General features: G+C 45.4%; 1 protein-coding gene across 1 annotated transcript; it reads left to right on the top strand.

Annotated features, from left to right (window-relative positions):
* Positions 1–26,457, top strand: LOC122564975 (inactive phospholipid phosphatase 7-like). The gene is made up of 2 exons (XM_043720552.1): positions 1–635; positions 25,206–26,457. Exons 1-2 carry the CDS (start codon positions 167–169, stop codon positions 25,574–25,576), a joined length of 840 nt encoding a protein of 279 aa, XP_043576487.1. The 5' UTR covers positions 1–166; the 3' UTR covers positions 25,577–26,457.

The following is a 26,457-nucleotide window of genomic DNA, read 5'->3' as shown; positions in this document are numbered from 1 at the left end:
GCGTCGAGTCCGTTGGAGCACGTGCAGCTGTCGCGTCGCGTGGGGGGGGTCCTTTGGCTCGCGATGCTGGGCCCGTTTGAATGTGTCCAGCAGCTGCAGCCGACGCCTCCATTGTCGGAGCCTGTGCAAAGCGGAGCGCGTGCGCGAGCGCGAGAAGGGAGCAGCCATGCCCGTGCAGCGGGGCCGATCGCGCGCCAGGGAGAGGGACAACGTCCTCAACCGGCCCGAGTTCATGTCCCTGAGCCAGGCCGCGAGGGGCCCTCAGGAGGGGAGGGCTTCGCTGAGGAGGGCCGGCGGGCAGCAGCAGCCGCCGCCGCCGCAGCAGCAGCAGCAGCAGCAGGCCCCGTTGGCGATCGAGGGCAGGGAGTGCCCGCCGCTGCCCGAGGAGGACTGCATGCAGCTCAACCCGTCGCTCCGGGGGATCGCCGTCAACTCGCTGATGGCCATCGACATCTGCCTGTCCAAGAGGATCGGGGTCTGCGCCAGCAGCTCCTCCGCCTGGAGCAGCGCCAGGCCCATCGTCAAACTCATCGGGGTGACCGGCCACGGGGTGCCCTGGATCGGGGGCACCGTCTTCTGTCTGACCAAGAGCAGCACAGCAGCCGGGCAGGAGGTCATCTTCAATCTTCTGTTCGGTGAGGATTAGAGGGTGGAGGGGGCACTGAGGCCTCAGGTCAGGCCCAAGGCTTCCTCATGCCAAGACAACTCAACTGGTCACCACCTATAAACCAATGAAAGACACTGTCCTTGGCTGCAGACCCCCACATAGCCACTGGAGATGTTGTGGGTGGGTCTTGTGATGGTTGAGGGGGGGGAAGGAGGAACATATTTGTTGGCTAAATAGGCAAAGGCATTCCTGATGAACGGTTTTTGCCCGAAACGTTGACTTTCCTGCCCCTCGGATGCTGCCTGACCTGACCTGTGCTTTTCCAGCACCACTCTGATCTAGACTCTGGTTTCCAGCATCTGCGTTCCTCGCGTTTGCCTGAATAGACGTCTTTTCCCTGGGGTGGGGGAGTCCAGAACTGGAGGGCACAGGTTTAGGGCGAGAGGGGAAAGATATAAAAGAGACCTACAGGACAACGTTTTTCACAGAGGGTGGTACGTGTATGGAATGAGCTGCCAGAGGAAGTGGAGGAGACTAGAACAATTACAACATTTTTAAAAGGCATCTGGATGTGTATATGAATAGGAAGGGTTTAGAGGGATATGGGCCGGGTGCTGGCAGGTGGGACTAGATTGGGTTGAGATATCTGGTTGGTGTGGACGAGTTGGACCAAAGTTGGACAGTTAAGAGCCATACAGCACGGAAACAGACCCTTCAGCCCAAGCCGAACATAATCCCAAACTAAATTAGTCACGCCAGCCCGTTCCTGACCCCTGTCCCTCCAAACTTTTCCCACGTCAGCCACATTGCTGACGGCCTGGAATCACCTTTAGGGTCAGGATGGCAGATACTGGTTCGTTATACATTACTGTTACCATAAAGGGCATTCATGAACCAGGTGGGTTTGTCTGGCAATCAACAGCAGTTTCATGGTCATCGGTAGATGCTTATATCCATATTTTTTTAAAACTTAATTCAAATTCTACAATAGGGAGTTGTTGGAGGGGATTCTGAGGGATAGGATTTATATGCATTAATTAGGGATAGTCAGCAAAACAGTCATAGAGATGTACAGCACAGAAACAGACTCTTTGGTCTAACTTGTCCATGCTGACCAGATATCCTAATCTGACCTAGTCCCATTTGGCTCATGTCCCTCTTAAACCCTTTATATTCATGTCCCCATCGAGATGCCTTTTATATGTTGTAGTTGTACCAGCATCCACCACTTCCTTTGGCAGCTGTTTCCATACACACACACACCACCCACAGTGCGATCCCTTAGGTCCCATTTAAATCTTTCTCCTCTCATCTTAAATCTTTTCTCTCTAGTTTTGGACTCTCCCACCCTAGGTAGAAGACCTTGGCCATTCAGCCTAGCCATGTCCCTCATGATTTTATAAATCTCTAAAAGGTTTATAACCTGTATAAACTCCTCAGCCTCTGATGCTCTAGGGAAAACCGCCCCAGCCTATTCAGCCTCTCCCTATAGCTGAAATCCTCCTGGCAACATCCTTGTAAATCTTTTCTGCACCCTCTCAAGTTTAACATCTTTCCTGTAGAATTGTATGTAATGTTCTAAATGTTGCCTCACCAATGACCGATACAAATATAACATGACCTCCCAACTCCTATACTCTATGTTCTGACCAATAAAGGCAAGCGTGCCAATGCCTTCTTCACCACTCTGTCAACCTGTGACTCTACTTTAAAAGAACTATCTACTTGCACCCCTAGGTCTCCATTCAGCAACACTCCCCATTAACTGGGCAAGTCCTGCCCTGGTTTGCCTTACCAAAATGACTAGGTTAGACTGAGATGTCTGGTCACTGTGAATGAGTTGGACTGAAGGGTGTTCTGTGCTGTGTGACTATGACAGGGTTTAAACCTGGGTCCCCTGGGCATTACAAAGATCTTTGAGGTAATAGTCTAGGAATAATGGCCTTAGGTTATCACCCATCATAGGGAACTAGCTCCATGTGAGTGCCTGTTGTTTCTCTGTATCATCAGGGTGTTTAAAAGGCCCGCAGACTTTGCATAGCAATCCTTCACAACGTCCCTCAAGCTCTTCTCCTTTGGTCTATCCTCTACAAAGACTACCTCGCTCAGCAGAGTTGACATCTTGACCACTGGAAGAGATCAAAAACTGGGGAGAGGAAAGAAAAATCGTCTGATCATACCAGACAGAAGTGTGGGACTTGTCTGGTCGTAGGGACTCAATGGACCAAATGGCCCCTTCTGTACTGTCTAATTCTATGAGGCCCTTTATCCTATCAGGTCTGCACTGCCAGAAACAACTCTAAATCTAGAGCGGTTCCACTTTCCAACACTCTGCCTACAGCCTTGGATGTTATGACACTGGTTGCTTATCCACCTACCTTTGAGAGGTTGGGAGGTTTCCCGCCTCAATCCCCTCCTTGGCAGAGGATCTCTGCCATCCTCTGGGTGAGAAATGTTCTCCTCAAATCCCCTCTCAACCTCCTCCATTTCACCTAGAAATGATGGCCCCTTGTTAGCAACTGCTTCATATCCACACTGTCTAACACCCTCATAACCTTATACATCTTACATATCGCAGATGGGAGTGTGCTGTGGAGGACTGTGAGAAATACAAAAGTAGTGTTTTGATGTGGGTGTATAAACATACAAATTCTGGTGAACACAATGAGCCATGTAGCAAGATGATGGTGAATACATGGAGTATCTCAAAGATGGCTTAAGATTGGTGAGATCTGGGCACTTCACCTTTTAAGGATATAAAGACTTCAAAGATAGGAAGGAAAACAGGCAGGTGGGCTTGTTGTGTGAGTTGGGAAGATATTGGGTGGCATGGTGTCTCAGGGGTTAGCACTGCTGCCTTGGCGCCAGGGACCCAGATTCAATTACACCTTCTAGTGACTGTGCAAACTCCACACAGACATCTCCCCGTGTCTGCATGTGTTACCTCCCACAGCCCACAGATGGGCCAGTGGGCTGAGAAGTGGCAGATGGAGTTTAATTCAGATAAATGCGAGGTGCTGCATTTTGGGAAAGCAAATCTTAGCAGGACTTATACACTTAATGGTAAGGTCCTAGGGAGTGTTGCTGAACAAAGAGACCTTGGAGTGCAGGTTCATGGCTCCTTGAAAGTAGAGTCGCAGGTAGATAGGATAGTGAAGAAGGCGTTTGGTATGCTTTCCTTTATTGGTCAAGAGTATTGATTACAGGAATTGGGAGGTCATGTTACGGCTGTACAGGTTAGGCCACTGTTGGAATATTGCGTGCAATTCTGGTCTCCTTTGTATCGGAAAGATGTTGTGAAACTTGAAAGGGTTCAGAAAAGATTTACAAGGATGTTGCCAGGGTTGGAGGATCTGAGCTACAGGGAGAGGCTGAACAGGCTGGGGCTGTTTTCCCTGGAGCGTCGGAGGCTGAGGGGTGACCTTAAAGAGGTTTACAAAATTGAGGGGCATGGATAGGATAAATAGGCAAAGTCTTTTCACTGGGGTCGGGGAGTCCAAAACTAGAGGGCATAGGTTTAGGGTGAGAGGGGAAAGATATAAAAGAGACTTAAGGAGCAACGTTTTCATGCAGAGGATGGTACGTATATGGAATGAGCTGCTAGAGGATGTGGTGGAGGCTGGTACAATTGCAACATTTAAGAGGCATTTAGATGGGTATATGAATAGGAAGGCTTTGGAGGGATATGGGCCGGGTGCTGGCAGGTGGGACTAGATTGGGTTGGGATATCTGGTCAGCATAGATCAAAGGGTCTGTTTACATCTCTATGACTCCATGTGCAGATTAGGGTGGATTGGCCATGCTAAATTGCCCATAGTGTGTAGGCTAGGTGGGTTCATGATGGTAAATGTAGGGTTACAGAGGTCAGGTGAGGAAGGAGTTTCCTGTTGGAGGGTTAGTATGGACTCAGTGAGCCAAATGGCTTGCTTCGGCAGTATTGGGATTCTTTGATTGTAGAGGTGGAAAGACCTAATGGTTTGAGGGGCCAAGGACAGAGTCCATTTGATAAGAATAGAAAAGCACAAAAGAGGGGATCAGGTTCCAGGGTTCCTGGGTCAACATCCCAGAATTCCCTCCCTAAGGATATTGTGGATCTATCTACAGCAGGTGGACTGCAGCAGGTCAAGAAGGCAGCTCACCCCCCACTTTCTCAAGGGATAACTAGGGACGGGCAATAAATACTGGGACCATCCAGTGGCACCCATGTCCCATGAGCAAATAAAAGGGAACTTGGAGACATCCAAGGAGTATAGATGGGTGAGACTGGGGGGATTTTAATTACTCATATCAGTTCGGATGATATTGATGTCAAGGGAATAGAGGGGGAGGAATTTCTGAGATGTCCTCAGCAGGCCCTCCATTGTCACTGAGTTCCTAGTGTAATCGAATGGAGGTATTGCTGGGGTTGGAGTACAAGTGGAACATGTGTCGTAGAGATCTACAGCACAGAAAACAGGACCTTCAGTCCATCATGCCTGTGTCTGCCACCTAACTATTCTACCCTATTTTCCAGTACTTGACCATTGGAAACACAAGGCTAAGAACAATCATCACAAGTATGGATCAGAAATGAAGAAGATCAAGGAATAATCGACAGCCAAACTTCTAAAGGGTACTAATGTTTCAAGGGGGATGAGGAGGGACCAAACCAGGATAAAAATGGGGCCAGAAATTGGCTGGAAAAGAGCTAGGGAAACTGGCAATAGCCTGGTTCCACCAAACCATGAGGCTGTGGACAGTGACCATCTAGGAGAATCTCTTGAAATGAAATATAGAGTGTCCTTACTCAAACTACATCAGACAATGTCTGCACTATACTTTGTGAGGGGAGGTGACCAGGAAGTGACTGGTAAAGGCAGGATGTGTGAATAGATGGCGAATGTCAGAAGGTACCCCAAGAATCTTCTCCGGATTTGTAAATAGTAAGTGAGTGGTCAGAGGTCTTTCGGAGACAATAACAGTGATACATTCTTTGAGGCACAGAGCGCACAATTCAGCAAATACTTTGCATTGATGTTCAACACTGTCTCAGATGGCTGACCAGATCCTTGAGATTGACCAAGGTAGTCCTGGGGTTGAAGGTTTTAGCTGCAAGCTTTAGGTGGAGATGCTGGGACTGCTCTCCTCTGGAGCAAAGGAGAAGGAGTTGCGATTTGATAGAAGGTTCAGGATTCTGATAGACGTTAGACAGAGGAGAACTGGTTCTCTAACTTGCAGGAGCAAGGACCAGAAGATGAAGAGTTAAGGTCTTTGGGCACAGTCACCCATTATAACACTGAAGACACTTGGCCTGGGCACTGGGGAGATCTCACTTACTGTTCTTAACAATAGTGCCCGCAGAGTCTTCATATCCACTGAGGAGCACCGGCTTTGGCATCCAAAAAACACAGTCCCGCAGCGCTGCCCCTCCGACAGTACGGCGCTCCCTCAGTACACAGGGAGTTTGGATACTTGGTGTAGTTGTTCTGCTTTGTATAATTTGGCGGGAGTTGGTTCTGAACTACATAATGCTAATGTTTCAGACAGTTCGACACCATCTGTTATTTGGTGGAGCTGACAAAAAGCATGGCCAGACATTGTCTGTTGGGAATAAGATCCTAAATCCAACATGTGGTTTGATAATTTCCATCTGAGTCCTTTTTGCCGATGAATGAGGAACAAAGATTTCTAAGATCAAAATTTGCAAAACAGCCTGTGTTATTTCTGACTGTTAAACCCATTGAAGCATTGAATCGAGTCAGTGCAGAGGACCTGTCCCCACAGCCAGGAGGCTCAGGAACCACAGTGTGCAATTATAATTGGACAAGGAACTGGTGGAAAAGGAGATGAGAAACTCTTTGAAGCAATGTGTAGTTGTGATTTGGAATGTGTTGCTTGGAAGAGCGGTAAAGTAGGATTCAATAGGAATCATGCAAATAGCATGGCAGTAGGGTGGCTCAGTGATTAGCACTGCTACTTCACTACACCAGGGACCCGCGTTCGATTCCAGCCTTGGGCGACCGTCTGTGTGAAGTATGCACATTCTCCCCGTGTCTGCGTGCGTTTCTTCTGGATGCTCTAGTTTCCTCCCATAGTCTAAAGATGTGCAGACTAGGGTGAATTGGCGATGCTAAATTTCCCCATAGTGTTCCAGGGATGTGCAGGCTAGATGGGTTAGTCATGGGAAAATGCATGGTCATGGGGAAACGTTGAGAGGTAGTTCTGGTTGGGATGCTGTTTGGAGCGTTGGTGTGGACTCAATGATCTCTTTCCATGTTGAATTGATTCTATGACTGGAATTAAACATGCACGATGTGGGGAACGAGCAGCAGACTGGAGATCTTACTAACCGCCAGCACAGGATTGATGGAATGAATGACCTGTGCTGCATTTCACATGTTTAAGTTCTGTTTTTTGGAAGCGCTGATGAATTGAGGCAATGGCCTGTATTTGGACTGTGCTCACTGTCTCATGGCTTATCAACTTCCTCCTGGTCATTGAAACATCCCAGATGCAGTGAAGATTTGACAGGGTGGATGCAGAGAGGTTGCTTTTCCCTGTGGGAGAATATGACTGGGGGCATCAGTTCAGAGTAAGGGGTCGCTTCTTCAAGACAGAGATGAGGAGGAATTTCTTCGAGGGGAGTGAATCGGTGGAATTCTTTGCCATTTAGTATGATCATGGCTGATCATCCAATCCAGTCCCCTGTTCCTGTACCCCCCATACCCTTTGATCTCTTTAGCCCTAAGAACTCTATCTAACTTCTTGAAAACATTCAATGTTTGTCCTCCATCATTTTCTGTGGCGAAGAATTCCACAGACTCTCCCCTCTCTGGGGGAAAGTGAGGACTGCAGATGCTGGAGATCAGAGCTGAAAATGTGTTGCTAGAAAAGCGCAGCAGGTCAGGCAGCATCCAAGGAGCAGGAGAATCGACGTTTCGGGCATGAGCCCTTCTTCCTGAAGAAGGGCTCATGCCCGAAACGTCGATTCTCCTGCTCCTTGGATGCTACCTGACCTGCTGCGCTTTTCCAGCAACACATTTTTCACCTCTCTGGGGGAAGACAATGCTTCTCAAACATTGGATCAATGGACCTGAAATGTTAATGCATTGAATATAACCAGTGAGGGAATATGGGGGAAAAGGCAGGAGCCTGGAGTTGAGAATGATCAAATCAGCCATGATCTCATTGAGTGGCAGAGAGGACTCTGCTGAATGGCCTACTCCGGCACCTGGGTTCTATCGTACTACCTCTCCCAGCTGAGTGATGCTGTGTCTACATAGTGGGGGGTCAAACCTCACAGACTGTAATCTCTACTGATGTTCCTCCTCCTAATTGCCCTCCGTAATACTCCCACGACATTGTGTGCTGAATGCATATAACAATTAGTGCTGAGAGCTGTACCTTCTGGACTCTGCAGTAAACAGGTTCAGTGTAAACTGATAGGTTACGGATTGGGAGCGTCTTTTAATAAACCTGCTGTCACTGCACTAGGCTGAGGGATAGAATGGAGTAGCCCCAGGGCTGAAACCACAGCAAACACAGCAGCCTGATCAAACCTAAAGTTTATAAAGTTGACATTAACTGATTCACATTTTAATTAACTCATGCTTAATTTAACCAGGTTAACATTTAATTTAACCAGTGACATTAACCCAATAAATAAAAGAGAGAATCGTGGACACAGGAGATCTGAAAAGAACAGAAACATAAATTGCTGGCGAAACTCAGCAGGTCTGGCAGCAATCTATGGAAAGAGAGGAAGAGAGAGAGTTAATATTTCAGGTCCAGTGATCCAATGTTTGAGGAGAAATGTCTTCAAGAGAGTGGGGAGCCTGTGGAATTCTCTGCCACAGAAAGTGGTGGAGGATGAAACATTGAATGTTTTCAAGAAGGAGTTAGATTTAGTTCTTAGGGCTAAAGGGATCAAAGATTATGGGGGGAAAGCGGGAACAGGGGCTTGAGTTGGATCATCAGCCATGATCATATTGAATGGCGGAGCAGGCTTGAAGGGCCGAATGACCAACTCCTGCTTCTGTTTTCTGTTTCTACTCATAGATGCAAAGCTTCCTTTTATCAATGTAGCACTTTCTCGCAACATTTTAAGGAAGACCCTTGTATAGTGGTGATACAACTGGACCTAACAACCCAGACCCAGGTTGTTAGTCTGGGTCCTAACAACCCCAGACTAATGTTCCAGGGGCATAGGTTCAAATCCAACCAGGGCAGATTCTAAAATTTGAAATTAATAAAAATCTGTAACCACTATCAATTGTTATTTTACAAAAAACCTATCTGTTTCACTAATGTCCTTTAGGGAAGGGAAATCTGTCATTTGCATCTCCATGTGACTCCAGACCCACAGCAATGTAGGTGACTCTGAGCAATCAGGGAGGGACAATAAATTCTGGCCTAGCCAGTGAACACCCACATACTGTGAATGAATGAAAAAAAACAACCATTTGAGCAGATTTTGGAGTGTGGCATTGTTAGATTGTGTAAGAAATATGGCCAGCTGAGTAAATTTAGAAAGGCAGAGGAGCTTAGGATTAATAATATCATCAAAAAGACAGTGTCTCCTGCAATTCAGCATTGCAGGGGCTGGTCTGAAGGATCTCTGGTCCTAGAGTCATTAAGTCATACAGCACAGAAACAGACCCTTTGGTCCAACTATTCCATATTCCTAAACTAAACTAGTCCTGCCTGCCTGCATTTGGCCCATTTCCCTCCAAACCTTTCCTATTCATGTACTTATCCAAATGTCTTTTAAATGTTGAAACTGTACCCACATCTACCATCGCCTCTGGAAATCATTCCACACACCAATCACCCTCTGTGTAAAAAAACATTGCCCCTCATGTCCCTTTTAAATCTTTCTCCACTCACCTTAAAAATATGCCCCTTAGTTTTGAACTCCCCTAGCCTGGGGAAAAGACCCTTGCTACTCACCTTCTATATGCCCCTCATGATTTTATAACTTCCTATAAGGTCACCCTCAACCCCGTACACTCCAGTGAAAAAAGCCAGATATGCTCAGGTCTGGGATTTGAACTCTCAAGCTTCAGATTGAGTTGTGTATGTAGCACACTAAGCTACACAATATGATTGGAGGAAGGTCAATATCTCAGCCCAAAGTCAGGTGTTAGACCTCAGCTGGAGTATTGTGTCCAGGTGTGGGTGTTAACTTAATAGGAAAGACGTGAACACATTGGAGAGAGTGCAGAAGTAGTTTATATGAATGGTCCCAGGGGATGAGAAATTTCAATGATAAGGATAGATTAGATTATAGTTTAGATTAGATTGAAAAAGCTGGGAGTGTTCTCCCTGGAGAGAAGAAGGAAGACAGGAAATCTGGTGGAGGTTTTCAAAGTCATGAGTGGGCTGGACAGACGAGATAGGGAGAAATGTTTTCCACTTGTAAAAGGATGTAAATTGAAAGTGATCTGCAAACAAAACAAGGGTAATGTGAAGAAAATATTTTTCAGTCAGTGCCTTCTACTGTGATGGAGGCAGGTTCAATTGAAACATTCAAGAGAGGCATTGGATTTGGATAGAAATTGCACAGGGGATATGGGGGAAAAGGTGCGAGGTGATGATGTTCATTTGATGAGCTGGTGCAGGCACGATAGGCTGAATGGACCCCTTCTGCGCTGTGCCACTCTGTGATTCTATGAAGTCTATGTACATGGTGAACTGATGCAGGCCTTCCCTGCTGGTCATTTTGATGGATGGTTCATTGTGTGTCATACCCAGTGATTTTGGTTTGGTGAGCTGCAGTTAGTGCTGTGCTATGCCTGACGGTTAGTGGGAAGTATACCTTTCAGAGTCATGCTGCATGTGACCTGAGGGTACGAAGGTCTCTGATTCCATCTAAGCCCAGGATCACTTGAAGCATGACACTCTGCTGAAAGCACGCTGTTATGTTATTAATATAATTGTTCAATGTTAGCCCAAACATCTATGTGTCTGAGAAATTTAATGCTTGGATGTAATAGTTAACTAGAATAAATGCTTGTTGGATTCTTCATAACCAAAATATCTACTAGTTTCTTATGTAACAAGGGTGGCCCAATGGTTAGCACAGCTGCCTCACAGTGCCAGGGACCAGGTTCAATTCCATCCTCGGGCAACTGTCTGTATGGAGTTTGCACATCCTCCCGCAGTCCAAAGATTGGATTGGTTAGGTAGATTGACCATGCTAAATTATGCTAAATTCACTCTCTACCTATGTTCACCTAGGGGAAAGTGAGGACTGGAGATCAGAGTCCAGAGTGTACTGCTGGAAAAACACAGCAGGTCAGGCAGCATCCGAGGAGCAGGAGAATCGACATTTCGGGCATAAGCCCTTCATCAGGAATGAGGCTTGTGGGTTGGGGTTGAGAGATAAATGGGAGGGGGTGGGGTTTGGAGAAAGGTAGCTAAGAAAACAATAGGTGGATGATGGTGAGGGCGAAGGTGATGGGTCAGAGGGGGGAATGATGGACAGGTCCGGAGAGCGGTACCGAGTTGGAGGCTTGGGACGGGGATAATGTTACGGGGAGGGCAAATTAGGAAGCTGTTGAAATCCACATTTATCTGTGTTCAACTATTCCTACCTCACAAACCTGCATCCTCCCTCCCCTGATTTCCCAACCCCCCCCCCCCATCTTTGCAGCTCCCCTTGCACCCACCCTCCAGCCCTGAAGAAGGGATACACCCGAACCTGACTTCCCCACCTACTGATGCTGCCCTGGCTTGCTGTGTTCTTCCAGCCTCCTGCCTGTCTACCTTGGATTCCAGCATCTGCAGTTTTGTTTTGTCTCTAATCATGCTAAATTCCCCCATAGTATCCAGGGAGGTGGGGGGGGGGGGGGGGGGGGAAGGTGAAGCTGGGTAGCTCTTCAGAGGGTTCGGAGGGAGGTTTACACATTGAGAGCTGGAATGAGTGGGTTGTTTTGAGGAAAGGCTGGATATACTGAGCTTATTGCCACTGGAGTTTAGAGAGTGAGGGATAATTGAAGTGTGTAAGATCCTGAATGGTCTTGATGAGGTCAGAGAATCATGGAGGTCTACACAGAGTTCTTCGGCCCATTGAGGCTGTGCTGGCCTATATATTTTATTCCCAGTTTCCAGCACTTTGGCCCAGAGCCGAGTATGCTGAATGTGTTTCCCCTCAGAATTAGATTTTGGGATTAGATTTTGGAATTGGATTTACATTTTATTGTCACAAGTACTCAGATACAGGGATACAGGAGGACAGTGAAAAGTGTACAATGTCGCCATTCCTGCTGCCATTTTAGGTACAAAGGTACCTAGGTACAAAATCTCAGGTACAAAGGAGAAAAATAAGGAAATACAGTTAAAAGTTCAACATTAAAGTCTTTCTTAGATTACAGCAGAAAAGTAAAGAAATAAAGTTAGAAATTCAACATTACAATGTGAAATAACTGCACAGAGGCTAGTTTCCTGTCATCAAGTCATCCTTTACGCTGGCTGTGACCAGTCAGCTCAGAGCCAGTCCCCAGACTGAGGGGTGACCTTATAGAGGTTTATAAAATCATGAGGGGCCTGGATAGGGTAAATAGACCCGGGGTGGGTAAGTCCAGAACTAAAGGGCATGGATTTAAACTGAGAAGGGAAAGATTTAAAAGGGACCTAAGGGGCATTTTCTTTCACCCAGAGGAAGGTACGTGTATGGAATGAGCTGCCAGGGAAGTGTTGGAGGCTGGTACAGTTACAACATTTAAAAGGCATCTGGATGGGTATATGAATAGGAAGGGTTAAGAGGGATATGGGACAAGTGCTGGCAAATAGGACTAGATTAAGTTAGGATATCTGGTCAGCATGGATGAGTTGGACCAAAGGGTCTGCGTCTGAGTGGTACATCTCCAACAACGGTGAAGCAGGCCTACTTTTGCTGCTGTTTTATTTGTTCATTATCATGTCAAGCGGCCTGCTCACAATGGTTAGGTTTTAAAACATTGATCACCCTTTTCTTTGTTGGGTGTGTGAGCTGATGGAACTGTGAGTGAGTGTATCAATGAATGAGGGACTCCACTCTATCTGAGATTAAATGATTTAGAACGAAACAAGACAAAAACTGAGGAGGAGTATGTATTAACATGGGTGAATTAGAGTGAATTCACAGAAACAACAACAAACATGAGGGAAAGAAAGAAGGGAATGATAAATAGAAGAAAATCTAGAAGGACGTTTAAATATCGATATTTCCAACAACAATTTGCTACAAGGTGGAATGGAACCACACATGTTTAATTATTCACTTTCTAGGTGTGAAAGATTGATCAATGAACTTTAACAGTTATCAATAATAAAAACAGCGATTGTTGAAGAAACTCAGCATCCATGGAGAGAGAAACAGAGTTAACGTTTTGAGTTTACATGACTCTTCTTTGGAACTAATAGGAGCTGGAAAATTCTGGCTTTAATGCTTTTATTAACAAATATCGTGTCATTAATTAGACACTTCCGTTGTTAACTGTGGAAATTAACTTTTTTTCTGGAGGGTTTAATGGCCAATTAATTCACAACAGCTTGCATTTATATAGTGCCTTTAGAGTCATAGAGAGGTACAACACGGAAACAGACCCTTCAGTCAACTCGTCCTTGCCGAGCAGGTATCTCAACCTAAAATTTCCCAAGGCTCTTCACAGGAACATAATAAAACAGGAGCCAAAATGAGGGATTAGAAACATAAAGGAGAGAAGTTTTAACAATTATCTTAAAGGAAGAAAGCAAAGTAGACAGATATCTGGATGGAAATTCAGTGCTTGACCCTAAATGCACCCAATTATAGTTATGAATGGTGGATTGATGAAAACCAAAAATCCTCAAGAGGCTAGAATTGGAGAAATGTGTGTGGGCAGAGGGTTGTGGGGCTGGAGGAGATTACAGAACAGGAAATGACATGGCAGGATGGAGGGATTTGAAAACAAGGTGGTTTTCACATCAAGAGAGGATCAGAGGTGGCGTAGGAGCTCAGTGGATGTCAGCTAGTGGTATTTGGTGACACAGGGAAAAGTGTGTTGTAAAATCTGCACTGTTTCACCTGAGCATCAAGGCTGAGTCTGTTTCTGAGGTTCTCTGGAGCCTCAGTGTCTTATTGAAGGCAGTATCTGCTGACACCAGGCACCGCTACCGACTGGAAGCAAACCACCAGCAATGCCCAAAGACCTCGGATACAGGGTGTGTGTGTGTAGATTTCTGATACAAAAAACACAAAGAACTGTGGTAGCTGGAAATCAGAAATAAAAAGAGAAATTGCTGGAGAAACTCCGCAGATCTGGCAGCATCTGCAGAGAGAGAGAAACAGAGTTAACATTTGAAGTCCAGTGACCCTTCTTTAGAATGATGGTAGATAACAAAAGGTTAGTATATGTGATGAAGATGGGATGGGGGAAGTGGGGAGGGGTAAGTGAAAGGTGGAGACAGAGCCCAGAGAGAGAGAGAAATACACTTGGGCAGACAGAGGCCTGAGTAAAGGTCAGCCTGAGGGAATGGATTGCTGCTAATGGGGATCATTAGTAGCTGACAATGGGTTGGTTAATGGTAGCAGCCCATGTGATGATACACATTCCCTTCCCCTCCCTTGTTCACCTTCCGCAGGGATTAGTGCATCCGAAACACCCTGGTACATTCTTCCTTCACTTCCGCACCTTCTCCTGCAACCACTGAAGGTATTATACTTGTCTATTTACCTCCTCAATATCCAAGGACCCAAACATACCTTCCAGGTGAAGCAGCACTTTACCTGCAGTTCTCACAATCTAGGAGGTAAAAACAATGACTGCAGATGCTCACAATCTAGTCTACTGCACTTGCTTACTACAATGTGGTCTCCTCTACTTTGGGGAAACAAAGCATAGACTGGGTGATCACTTCACTGAACATCTACGTTCTGCCCATAAAAATGACACTGAGCTTCCAGTTGCCTGCCACGTTAACACAACACCCTGTTCCCAGCCAACATCTGTGTGTCTCAGGCTTGCTCCAGTGCTCCCGTGAAGCTCAGCACAAAGTGGAAAAACAGCACATCATTTTCTGCTTGGGAACTCTGCTGTCTCTGGACTCAATATCGAGTTCAACAATTTTAGGGCTTGTGAGATCTTCTACCATGTCCTTACCCCAACCCCACACACCAAGCCTTGTTATCACATGGGCTGCTCCCACAAACAGCTAATGGCCCCCATTAGCAGTGATCCACTTTCCTAGGATGACCTTTTACCCATCTCTTTGTCTGCCCAACTGTTTCTCTTTCTCTGGGCTCCATCACCACCTATCGTTTACCCCTCCCCACTTTCCCCACCACACCTTCAGCATTTATACCAAGCCTTTCCCAGCTACGAGTTCTGAGGAAGGGTCACCGGACCCGAAGCGTTAACTCTGATTTCTCTTCACAGATGCTGCCAGACCTGCTAAGTTTTTCCAGACTTGAATACCACGTGTATATAGAGGTCTGTTGTATATGTGTACACTTATGATATTGTGGTCTCAGAGATATCCGATATTCTTCAAAGACATTTCCAAGAACATATGTGTGTAGACTTCTGATACTGCATGTAGACAGACGTCCACTAATATGTGGTGTGTAGACTTCTGATACCACATATGCTTGGATCTCCGATAACACCTGTGTATAGACCACGCGTGCATGTAGACTCCAGACTGTGTGTGTGTGCTGAGAGTCACAGTGATGTTTATAAGCAATCGATTCAGCTGAAAAAGTTGGGTGTGCCTTGAAATTGTTTGCTTCATTGACCAAGTGGTTCCCTAACTTTTCAGTATTAGAGATGTGGAGGTGCTGGTGTTGGACTAGGGTGGACAAAGTCAAAAATCACATGACACCAGGTTATAGTCCAACAGGTTCGTTTGAAATCACAAGCTTTTGCAGCAACATTCTCCTGACTTCACCTGATGAAGGGGCAGCTGTTGGACTATAACCTGGTGTTGTGTGATTTTTGACTTCAGTATTAATGTGCACCGGAGTGAGACTCTGAGCAAGCAAAGACACAAACCAACAACTTCTCAAAATGCAGTAAGTGAGCGCTGGCCTTTTACTGAAGTCGGTGGTAGAATGATATGAATTGAACAGCAACCTGTGGCAGTTCAAGCTGTAGTAGGGGAGAGCTGGCTAACTGGCTTGTGCGAATTAACAGCAAACAGCACCTACACACTGTCATCTTTAAAACAGAATTGCTGCCCACGTCTTGTTGTACTGTTTGCTTGCTGATAGCAGGAGTTTGTGGAAAGAGTCAAGTTATCAGGTTCCTATTGAGAAGACTATTCAATAGGGGTACAGAGTCACGGCTGTTGTATCTGTAGAAAGCCTTCCTGCAAAACCCTTAAACAAGACAGATACCAACAAACTGAGGAAGAGCAGAGTGCCTGACAAACACAGAAAGGAAACAGGAAATGATTAATAACTGGAAAGATACAACCCCGAGCAAGCTGCAGAGAGATGGAAAACAATATATCTGTGATTCATCGTGGTTGAAGAACATTAAGATCTGCCGCCCCCTCAACTTTCCCTCAAAAAGCATCAGATGTGTCAAAGTTAGCTGTCTAATGGTTTCCATCATGGTCTGTTTGTGAAGATTCTGTGGGGCTGCAACTTGGTCGACATGGCAATCTCTTCCTGTGGTGGCTGCAGCTGCATTGAGTTCAGCCAATGGTAGAATGGTTATGGCCCAGAAAGAGACCATTCAGTCCATCGTACCTGTGCTGGCTTTCTGCAATTCCCACACCCTATCCCTTACCTGACATTTTAATTTTACTTTCCAGATAACAATCCGATTCCCCTTTTGAAAGCATCGATTTAACGTGGCTATGGGAAAGGTTTTTATTTCATTCACAGGATGAGAACATCTATTGCCCAGAGGACAGTTAACCGTCAACTACATTGCTGAGTCACATGTGGGTCAGACCAGGTAAAGTTGGTAGATTCATCCATAAATGGCATCGGTGGACAAGAAGGGCTTTTCCCATCATGGACATCATTAGATTCTTATTTCCAGATGTTTATTGAATTCAGATTCCGTCATCTGCACGACAGGATTCAAACCCATGTCCCCAGAGCATTATCTGGGTCAACAGTCCAGTCATAATACCACTAGGCCATTGACTCTGTGTGTAGGGGATGCCAACATAGGTGGGATGGAGCCCAGAGAGAGAACAATATTTGGGCAGATAAAGGAATGAGTAGAGGTCAGCCTGAGGGAATCAGTAGCTATTAATGTGGACAATGACAGTGGGTTTTGTGTGGTAGCAGCCCATGTGATGACAAGGCCTGGTATGTGGGGTTGAGCTAACAACATGGGAGATTGTGCTCAGGCCTTAAAATTATTGAACTCGATATTGAGTCCTGAAGGTTGCAGGGTCCCCAAGTGGAAAATGAGTCATGGCAATGTGACAATCAGGGACAGTGGGGGAGAGATTAGGAGTGTGGCACTGTTACAGTCTGTTACAGAATACAGATCATCTGAGGTCCCTCACCACCAACCTGTTTGTTACCCTCCCCTGCACATGATCTGGTTTCTGTTCCCTAACATTTGGGGCGGCACGGTGGCTCAGTGGTTAGCACTGCTGCCTTACAGCACTAGGGTCCCAGGTTCGATTCCAGCCTCGGGTGACTGTGTGGAGTTTATACATCCTCCCTGTGTCTGCGTGGATTTCCTCTCACAGTCCAAAGATGTGCAGGTTAGGTGAATTGGCCATGGTAAATTGCCCGTGGTGTTAGGTGCATTAGTCAGGGGTAAATGTAGGGGAATGGTCTGGGTGGGTTGTTCTTCGGAGGGTCGGTGTGGACTTGTTGGGCCGAAGGGCCTGGTTTCCACACTGTAGGGAATCTAATCTAATTTTGGTTAATTGGGTCTTCACTGTTGACCTTTCCATCCTAGCCCTTCCTGTTTGGGGAATTTCCACAGCACGTCATGTAGATGGTACATGCTGTTGCTAGAGAGCCTGAGTGATAGAGGGACTAAGCGATGAACGCGGTACATGGGGTGCCAATTAAAAGGACTGGACTGTCCTGGATGTTGTCTGGAATGTTGTTGGAGCTGCATCCATCCAGATCAGTGGGGGAGTATTCTTGACATGTACCTTGTCAGTGGATGAGACTTGGTTTGGAAAATGATGTCAAAGGAACTGTAGAGTCTTGGATTTTACAGCATAGAAAGAGGACCTTTGGCCCCTAGTGTCTGTGCCAATCATCACCTTCCTATCTACTCCAGGTCCCATTTTATAGCACTTGGGACATAGCCTCAGTGAGTTACTGCAGTACAGCAGTAGGCACTTAGATGGTATTCAGATCACTTATAAAGGGGAACAGCTTTGTTGCTGGGTTGGTAGTTAGGGAGCAGGTATAGGCCGAGCTGCGTTCTGTAGAAGAAGTATTCGGGTCTGGATTCATATATCAGCAACTAGTTTAGCATTAGATTTATATATAACCCTGGATTAGTATGGGGATCAAAGTGTTACAGGGAGAAGGCAGGAGAATGGGGTTGAGAAACATCTGCCAATGTTCAAATGATGGAGCAGACTCAATGGACTGAATGGTCTAATGCTGTTCCTATAGCTTACAGATTGTATGACCTTGATGGGCTGAATGGCCTCTACGTGCTGCTTCGAAGTTTGAATGCTGAAACAGGATGGCTGGTTAATAACTTCTTGTCACTGTGCAAAGACCTTACAGGGAGTCATTATCAGAAACACCGGCTAGTCAATCATTTATCAATAATTTATCAATTCTGAGAAGAAAAATTCTGAAAAGGCAAATGTTTTTAAAAAATATACTCCTGGGATGTGGGCATTGCTGGCTGGGGCGGCGTTGCCAATCTACCTGCATCTTGCTGTTAGTACGATGCTGACACAGTACAACAGTGAGATGGTGTGACCATCAAAACCAATGCCTCATCTGATGACCCATTTAACAACTTGCATTAATATATCTGCTTCCACCACCTGGGGACTACTCCCACTGCTTTACAATTAATGCAGCAGTTTGGAAGTGTGGCAGTCGACTGGACGTGGCATCCAATTTGTGGCAAAGCAATAACCAGCAGGTAACCTGTCACATTAACGTCAACCCAGGGTAAATATTGGCCAGAAGCGCACTCTCCCAATCTCGATAGCAACTGTGACAATTGCTGTTCACCCTCTGTTTCGGAGGGGTTGCCAGAATAATAATTATGTGGGATTTAAATATTCAAACGCCATTCTGATTTTTGAAACAAGTATTTATTAAGATAATAGGCTCAGGCTATGAGACTTGTTCTGTCTTGATACCATTGAATGTTAAAAATGGTCTGGAATGTTCCACCTCTTTATACATCCTGTAAGTGGAGCAGTGTGTGTAACCTTTGTGGGTGTCTGGGCTTTGATCTTCTGATAGTCTCGAACGTTTGCTGTTTTGAGACAGTGCAAAGGGAAATGAGTAAGCTGATCAGAAAAGCAGATTTGTAATTACCATCGGTACATCAAAGAGTTTATTAACATTGGGCTGATGTGAAGTGATTCTGGAGCCTATTGTTATATTTATGTCTGTCTGTACTAAACCTTTCCATCTTTCAGGTGCATTTCAAACCGCATTCATCGTCACCAGTGCTTATTAACACACGGAGGAGTTACACTACAGAAGGAGACCATTCAGCCCCTTGCTAAATACTAGCACCAGCTCAACAAATGAGCACTTCACCTTGAGCCAATCCCTGACCGTAACCTGGCACAGTTTTCCTTTGTAGATAATGACAGTTTTCCTGTTGAAGGACTCAATTAAATGGGCCTCTGTCTCACACACCCTGACAGCACATTCCAGAACCTTGGCCACTTGCTGGGCGAGAAAGGTTTCCATTGTATTGTCATCATTTCCTTCATCAATGATCTTAACTCTGGGCCATCTGTTTCTTGATCTTTCCACCAATGCGAATAGTTTCTCCCTCTTTGCTCTCCAATCCATCCACATCACTAAAACCTCTCGTCCTTAGAGCTATTCTCATCTGCATTCTCTCTGAGCCTTTCTGTCAATGTGTTAGAAATCCAGGTCCCTTTACAGCTGAAAGGGAACAACTCCAATATTGTTTGAGAGCAGGCAATACTCCCTTTGGACTTTACTGCACGCTTCCAGGGGGACCCTTGTGGTGCAGTGGTAGTGTCCCTATCTCTGAGTCAGGAGGCCTGGGTTCAAGTCCCACCTTTTCCAGAGGTATGTTATAACATCTCTGAACTGGTTGATTAGAAAATATCATTGAGTTCTTTTGTAAACTCAACTTATTGAAAAAGCCTCATCCCTGTGATCTTTGGGCACCTGGTGCCGATGGCATGTGGACTTGGCTAAAGTAGCATCTTAACCCTTCTACCACCCCCCACCACCTGCCTCTCTTTTACAGCTACATCCATACCCACTCTTCTTAGAGAAAGAGCACATAATGTCCACTGGTACCTTGAAGCTATATGGGACAGATGGCCAATGTTGGGCCTGTAGTACATTATCTCCCATTCAAGTACCATTCTGATTTTGCAACCCCCTGCCTTTGCTTTCCCGTCTTTAATTGTTTGATCTTTTTTGTTTCCTTTGGATTTTGCCACTTTGGCCCTATTGGCTCAGTGGTTAGCCTGCTGCCTCACAGCGCCAAGGACCCTTGATTCGATTCCACTCTCGGGCAACTGTCTATGTGGAGTTTGCACATTCTCCCTACGTTTGCATGGGTTTCCTCCCACAGTCCCAAAGATGTGCAGGTTAGAGTGGATTTGCCATGCAAAATGTAACTTCATGGGATGGGTCTGGGTGGGATGCTGTTCGGAGTGCTGGTGTGGTCTTAATGGGCCAAACGGCGTGTCTCCATACTATAGGGATTCTATGACAGTGTTTATATTGGGTGATTGTGTTTATTTATTTAAGACGTTGCTTTATTTATTCCCCAACTGCCTGGCCCTCCTTTGTGGGAAAGTTGGGAGCCCGGGCTCCATGAAGAGGGAGTATGCAGCCTCCACTGGCACTTGCACCTTTTCATGAAAAGTGGGCACCACAGGGACATATGGATACGTTATTATCCCCCACCAGTTCCCATATTTAGTTGCCACAGTTTTCTTTGCAATTTTGGTTGAAATTACAATGCCCCGTATTAGTCAGTCTTATAAACATACGCTGAATTCTTGCCCAATGGGGGCTGGTTTCTGGACAGGGAAGGGATCCAGATGGTGGAAACTGATTTTTGTGCTAAACCTCCAATAAAGCCCTCCGTAAAATCTCAGAGGCTTTTCCTGCTTAATTTAACATTTGGAGTTGGGTGAAGTAAAGACCCATTTCAGACTGAAAGAAAACAGATTTAACAACCATTTAATTAAGATTTTAGTGGAGGTTGCAAAATGTGCCCCATGTCTGTGCACCCTCAGGTCAAATGATCTCCACCCCCAGACATCCTGGGACCATTGTGGGACACTAACAGGGTTACAATATAGTAACAGGTCACACGCACCAGGCTTGTATTCAGAATCACAGCATTGTCATGATGCAGAAGGAGGCAGTTCAGTCCATTAAGCCTGTACCAGTTCTATTGGGTTGTGCCAATCTCCTGTCTTTTCTCCATTTCCCCGCATACCATTTCTATCCTAATAACCATCCGATTTCCTCTGGTATGCCTCAGTTGAACCTGCAGGCAGTGCATTCCACACCCTAACTACTCACTGATTGAAAAAACTTCCCAACACAAAACTAAGATTTGTAACTAGATACTCACACCTAAGATGGCACCAGCAAAAGGCAGCCATTGTACTCCTGTACTGGAGTACAAGTGACAATAAAGGATATTCTATCCTATAAAAAACAGAAATTGGTGGAAAAGCTCAGCAGGTCTGGCAGCATCTGTGGAAGGGTCACTGGACCCAAAACGTTCTGAGGAAGGGTGACCGGACCCAAAACTTTAACTCTGATTTCTCTGCATGGATGCTGCCAGAAATTCCACCAATTTCTGTTTTTTGTTTCTTATTTCCAGCACCCAGCAGGTCTTTTGGTTACCTCACATTTCCCTTGCTTAATTTGCTCATAACTTTAAATCCACAACTTCTCGTTCTTGATCCTTATGTAAATGGGAGCAGTTCTCTCTATCTTCGCTGCCCAGCTCATGAGTGACCTCATCAGATTAAAAATTCTGTCAAATATAAGAAGCTTACAGCGTGTTTTAATCGAGGTGCTTTTGGATATTAGATGTTTTAAGAGGAGAGTGAGAGGGAACCCATTTCTCCTAGTGCTGTTCAGACATGGCGTGGGAGGGGGGTCTCAAGCCAAGGGTTAACTTCTTAAAATCTTAGCCAGGCTGTTCAGGGGTGATATCGGGAAACGTTTCCTCACTCAGAATGAATCTGGAACACTTGCTCCACACCCTCCACCCCTAGAGACAAAACATTGTTGAGAATGTGGGGTGATAAGTTTTGAAAATGAGTTGGATATACCTGTTTGGGAATACTCTGAAAGATTACTGTAGGGACGTTTATAAAATAGTGAGAGATGTAGATAGAGTTAATGGTATTTGTCTTTTCCCTAGGCTAGGGGATTTCAAGATGAAGGAGCACATTTTTAAGGTGAGAGGAGAGAGATTTTAAAAAGACATGAGGGGCAAATATTTTACATAGAGAGTGGTTTGTATGTGGAATGAACTTCCTGAGGAAGTGATGGATGTGGGTACAATTACAACATTTAAAAAACGTTTGGATTAATAGGAAAAGGTTTGGAGGGATAGGGGCCAGGAGCAGGTGGATTAGACTAGTTTGGGATAATGTTCAGCATGGACTGATTGGACCAAAGTGTCTGTTTCCATGCTGTATGACTCTAACTATGGTGAGGAAATGGAGGTAGGATGCAGATCAGCACTGATCTAACTCCATGATAGATCAGACTCAAAGGGCCAAATGGACGACTCCTATTCCTAGAATTACTACAATGTATCTATTACTTTCTGTACCTTCAGGCACACACACACTAGCTGCAAAGACAGGAATTCATCAACCGTTCAAGATTTCATGGCTGTTTCCAAGTGTTCGTTAGTCACATGTTTGACTGCATTGAAATATTGATTGGATTGGAGAGGAGTAAGTGAAATTAAGGAATTCTGTAGAATTTCGTTGGTTAGTGTTTGAGGTTTCTGCTTCCCCCTGTACTTACCCACGTTCCATTCACATATGAGGGAGAGAATTTAGTTACTGGTATGTAGGTCAGCCGGACAGATTCAGATTGTGTGATGTGCAGTTTTTTGATTGATAGCAGCGTCAGCTGCTAGTCCTGATTTTTTGGATCAGTTACTGAGCTACAGAGAAAATAGCAGTGAGGGAGACTGTGTAATCACCAACGCTGTCACAGCTGTAGTTCCTCCATAAAACCAGGGAGCTTGGGACTTTGAAAAGGCTAATGCTGGACATCCTCACTCTCTCACACACTCATTGACATAATTTATTTCCTCACACAATGTACCCTCTCTCTCTGACTTCCATGCTCTATCTCACATACACACACTCTCTGCCACAGAAGGTTATAAAGGTAAAGTGCCTCAATATAATGATCTGTCTAATGATCTGTATGTTTTTGAGAGATGATATCACCATTGATTCATAGCATGTCACTGGAGGTCTAAAGGTCTCAATCTTCATCCTAGCTCAGACCACTTGAAACATGACACTCTGATGTAAACTAATAGCTTCATTTTAGCCCAGACACTTAAGTACCTGAGAAATGTAATGTCTGTACATAATAAATAATTGAAAACACTATCAGTTGGATTCTTCAATACCATAATATCCACTCCCAGTTTCCTGTGTCAGGAGAGAACATAAGTATTGCCACAGTTTGAGAACACACCATTGAAGGCAAGTTCACACCATCTCTCACAGATACTTACACAGAAAGAATAAAAGACCATAAGATAAATAAGACCATTGAGGGGTCTGTTTCCACATTCCTGACATGCCCCATCCCACCCAGCTGTTGACAGAACCACCTCCTGCCCCATCAGTTACAATAAACACAAGAGTCTAGCCACACACGTGTGGCTAGACTCTTGTGAAATTAGGAGCAGGAGTAGGCCATTCAGCCCATTGAGCCTGCTGGACTGTTCAATCTGACTGTGGCTGGTTCTCCATCTCAATACCATGTTCCCCTTTCTCCCATGACCCTTAATGCCTGCAAAATGAAAAAAAAAAGTCATCTAGCTTGCTCTTGATTATATTGAGGCACTTTACCTCTATAACCTTCTGTGGCAGAGAATTCTGTAGGTTCATTACCCTCCGAGTGAAGACATATCTCCTCATCTCAGTCCTCTAGGGTCTACCCCTCCATCCTGAGACTGTGACCTCTGGATCTGGACTCCCTACAGGAAGATCAGCCTCCCTGAATCCAGTCTGTCCAGCCTGGTTAGTGTCTTATGTTTCAATCCGATCCCCATCTCATTTCCTGAATATAGGCCCAGTCGAACCAATCTCTCCTCATGCAACAGTCCTGCAATCCTATTCCCATCCACATTCTATTCCTTATAAATGTGTTTCGGTCTAACCCCTCTGCTCACTGATCAATATTGATTTCCGATCAAGAAATGTCTTGGTTTTAGAATTCTTGTCTGTGATTCCCTAACCCTATGTGGCTTTACCCTCCCTATCTCTGTAATCCCTCTAACACCTCAACTCTCTGGGATATTGATCCTCCTCTAATTCTTACCTCGTGTGCTCCCAATTCTGACTCTCTCTCTCTCACTCTCTCTCTCTCACTCACTCTCTCTCTCTCTCTCTCTCTCCACCACCCTTTCCACCTTAAAGGCACCCCTAGGACCAAGCTTTTATTTGTCTGGCTTGTTATCACCTAATATGGCTTAATAGAATGTACTTTGTTTTAAAAAGTTCCTGTCAACCCCTTTGTGGGTATCCAATATATTAAAAAAAATTGATCTCAGGATGAGGGCATCACTGTCTAGGCAGCATTTATTGCCCATCTCCAGTTGCCCAGAGGGCAGTTAAAAGTCAACCACATTGCTATGGATCTGCAGTCACATGTAGGTCAGACCAGGTAAGGACAGTGGATTTCCTTCCCTAAAGGACATAAATGAATCAGATGGGTTTATAACAACAATGAACAGTAGCTGCCATGGGGTAGCTTTTCATTCCAGAATTTGATTCAATTCATTTTCAGTATCTGCTCTGCTGAGATTTGAACCCAAGATCCATCATCCATACCCTGGGATTCTAGAATCATTATACATGGTGGCAGTATGGTGATGTCACTGGACTAATATCTGTTGGGCTGACCAATGGATGGCACCAAATGTGTTGGTCTAACCAATGGGCTTTCACCAGGTGTTTTGAGCTGACAAATAGGCTATTACCATGTTCCTTGGGCTGACCAATGGGCTGGTACTAGGTCTGACCAATGGCCTCTCAACAGATACCAGGAGTAAAGCTGGCTTTGCCTCATTGGATCCGAGTCTGAGAGCTCGATAGTTTTTGGTTTTTGTAATTTGATAGTTATTTATTCGAGATTTATTAGAACTTGTTAAATTGCTTGCTGGTGCATGGCCATTGTTCCCCGTGCTCTGCCAAAATGTTTGAGTCGAATGCTTGTTGACATTCTGACCTTTCACCTTTCCAGCCTTGATCCTTGACCTGCTAGTGGTGGCAGCAGTGCAGAAGATGGTGAAGAGAAAGGCTCCTTCGGAGGTGAGTCCCAGCCTGCTGGATTATGTCGTCATGGATGTCTTCGCGTTCCCAGCTGGACAAGCCAGCAGAGCTGTCATGGTGACTCGATTCTTCTTCAGCCATCTGGTCCTAGCTGTGCCCCTGCGGATCCTCTTAGTGATCTGGGCTGGAGTCATCGGCATCTCCCGTGTCATGATTGGTCGGCATTACCTGACGGACGTCTTCTGTGGATTTTTCATTGGGTACTTGCAGTTCAATTTGGTGGAGCTCCTATGGATACCATCTGGTACCTGTCAGCACCTCATCTCAGTCATCTCAATCTGATAGGGCACCTGGAGAAGCTGGAAAGCTGACAGGGGGCTTGGGTGGGGGGGTGGGGATCAGGGGGAATATCGGGACACCCCTGTTAAAGGTAAGAAGATCTCAAAGCTTGAGACCTTCTGTGGTTGGCAGCCCATTTTTCAGAGAAAGGCAAAGACAGTTCTGCTCTGCCGTGTGGATACTTTAGAAAATTGTGTTTCTTGACAGGGCATTGTGAAAGTTCAGAAGATTTGCTTGCATTTTGTTGGAGAGAAGGTTAGCTGCGGGTGGGTGGGGGTTGGGGTTTTGTGTTGTCTGCCAATGGATGCATTAGTAATTTGTGAAGAACCTTCCGAAAAGGAAACTCATTCGTGGTCATGATTACAACAGAAACATCAACTTGCAGGAATTGTAAAGGGATATGATAGTTTTCCAGTGCCACCAGAATGTAGCAGTGTGTCTTTATCCTCACCGTTCCTTGCTTTATTTTGAAGTTGTCCTATCTACAAGGTGTGTCACTGCCCTGCAACTCTCACAGGCCCATCGACAGAAATCAAAACCATCGAGCTCTCAGACTTTGATCCAATGAGGCAAAGCCAGTTGTACACCTGGTGCCAGTTCATTGGTCAGCCCGGGGGTCTTGAGAACCCATTGGCTAGACCTGGTGTCAGTCCATTGGTCAGCCCATTGATCTGGAACGACTCCACTGGACAGTCCAACAGATCTGGAAAGATTCCATTGGTCAGCCCGACAGATCTGGTCCTAGCTCATTGGCTAGTTGAACACATCTGTTAAAAGCCTATGAACCAGAATAAGACACTGATGGCTTAAAGCTGAAAAGCCATTGAATACAATCTGAAATTTGTATTAATTGCGGTGATCATGATCAACTGGATTCTGAGTTT

Source organism: Chiloscyllium plagiosum, chromosome 30, assembly GCF_004010195.1.
Source record: "Chiloscyllium plagiosum isolate BGI_BamShark_2017 chromosome 30, ASM401019v2, whole genome shotgun sequence".
Lineage (NCBI taxonomy): Eukaryota > Metazoa > Chordata > Chondrichthyes > Orectolobiformes > Hemiscylliidae > Chiloscyllium > Chiloscyllium plagiosum.
This window is presented reverse-complemented; position numbering and strand designations above follow the sequence as displayed.

Excerpts from the sequence above, each read along its gene's own strand:
- LOC122564975 (XM_043720552.1), top strand. The coding sequence starts at position 167 with ATGCCCGTGCAGCGGGGCCGATCGCGCGCCAGGGAGAGGGACAACGTC. Across the intron at positions 636-25,205 it reads CATCTTCAATCTTCTGTTCG|CCTTGATCCTTGACCTGCTA; the intron begins GTGAGGATTAGA and ends TCACCTTTCCAG.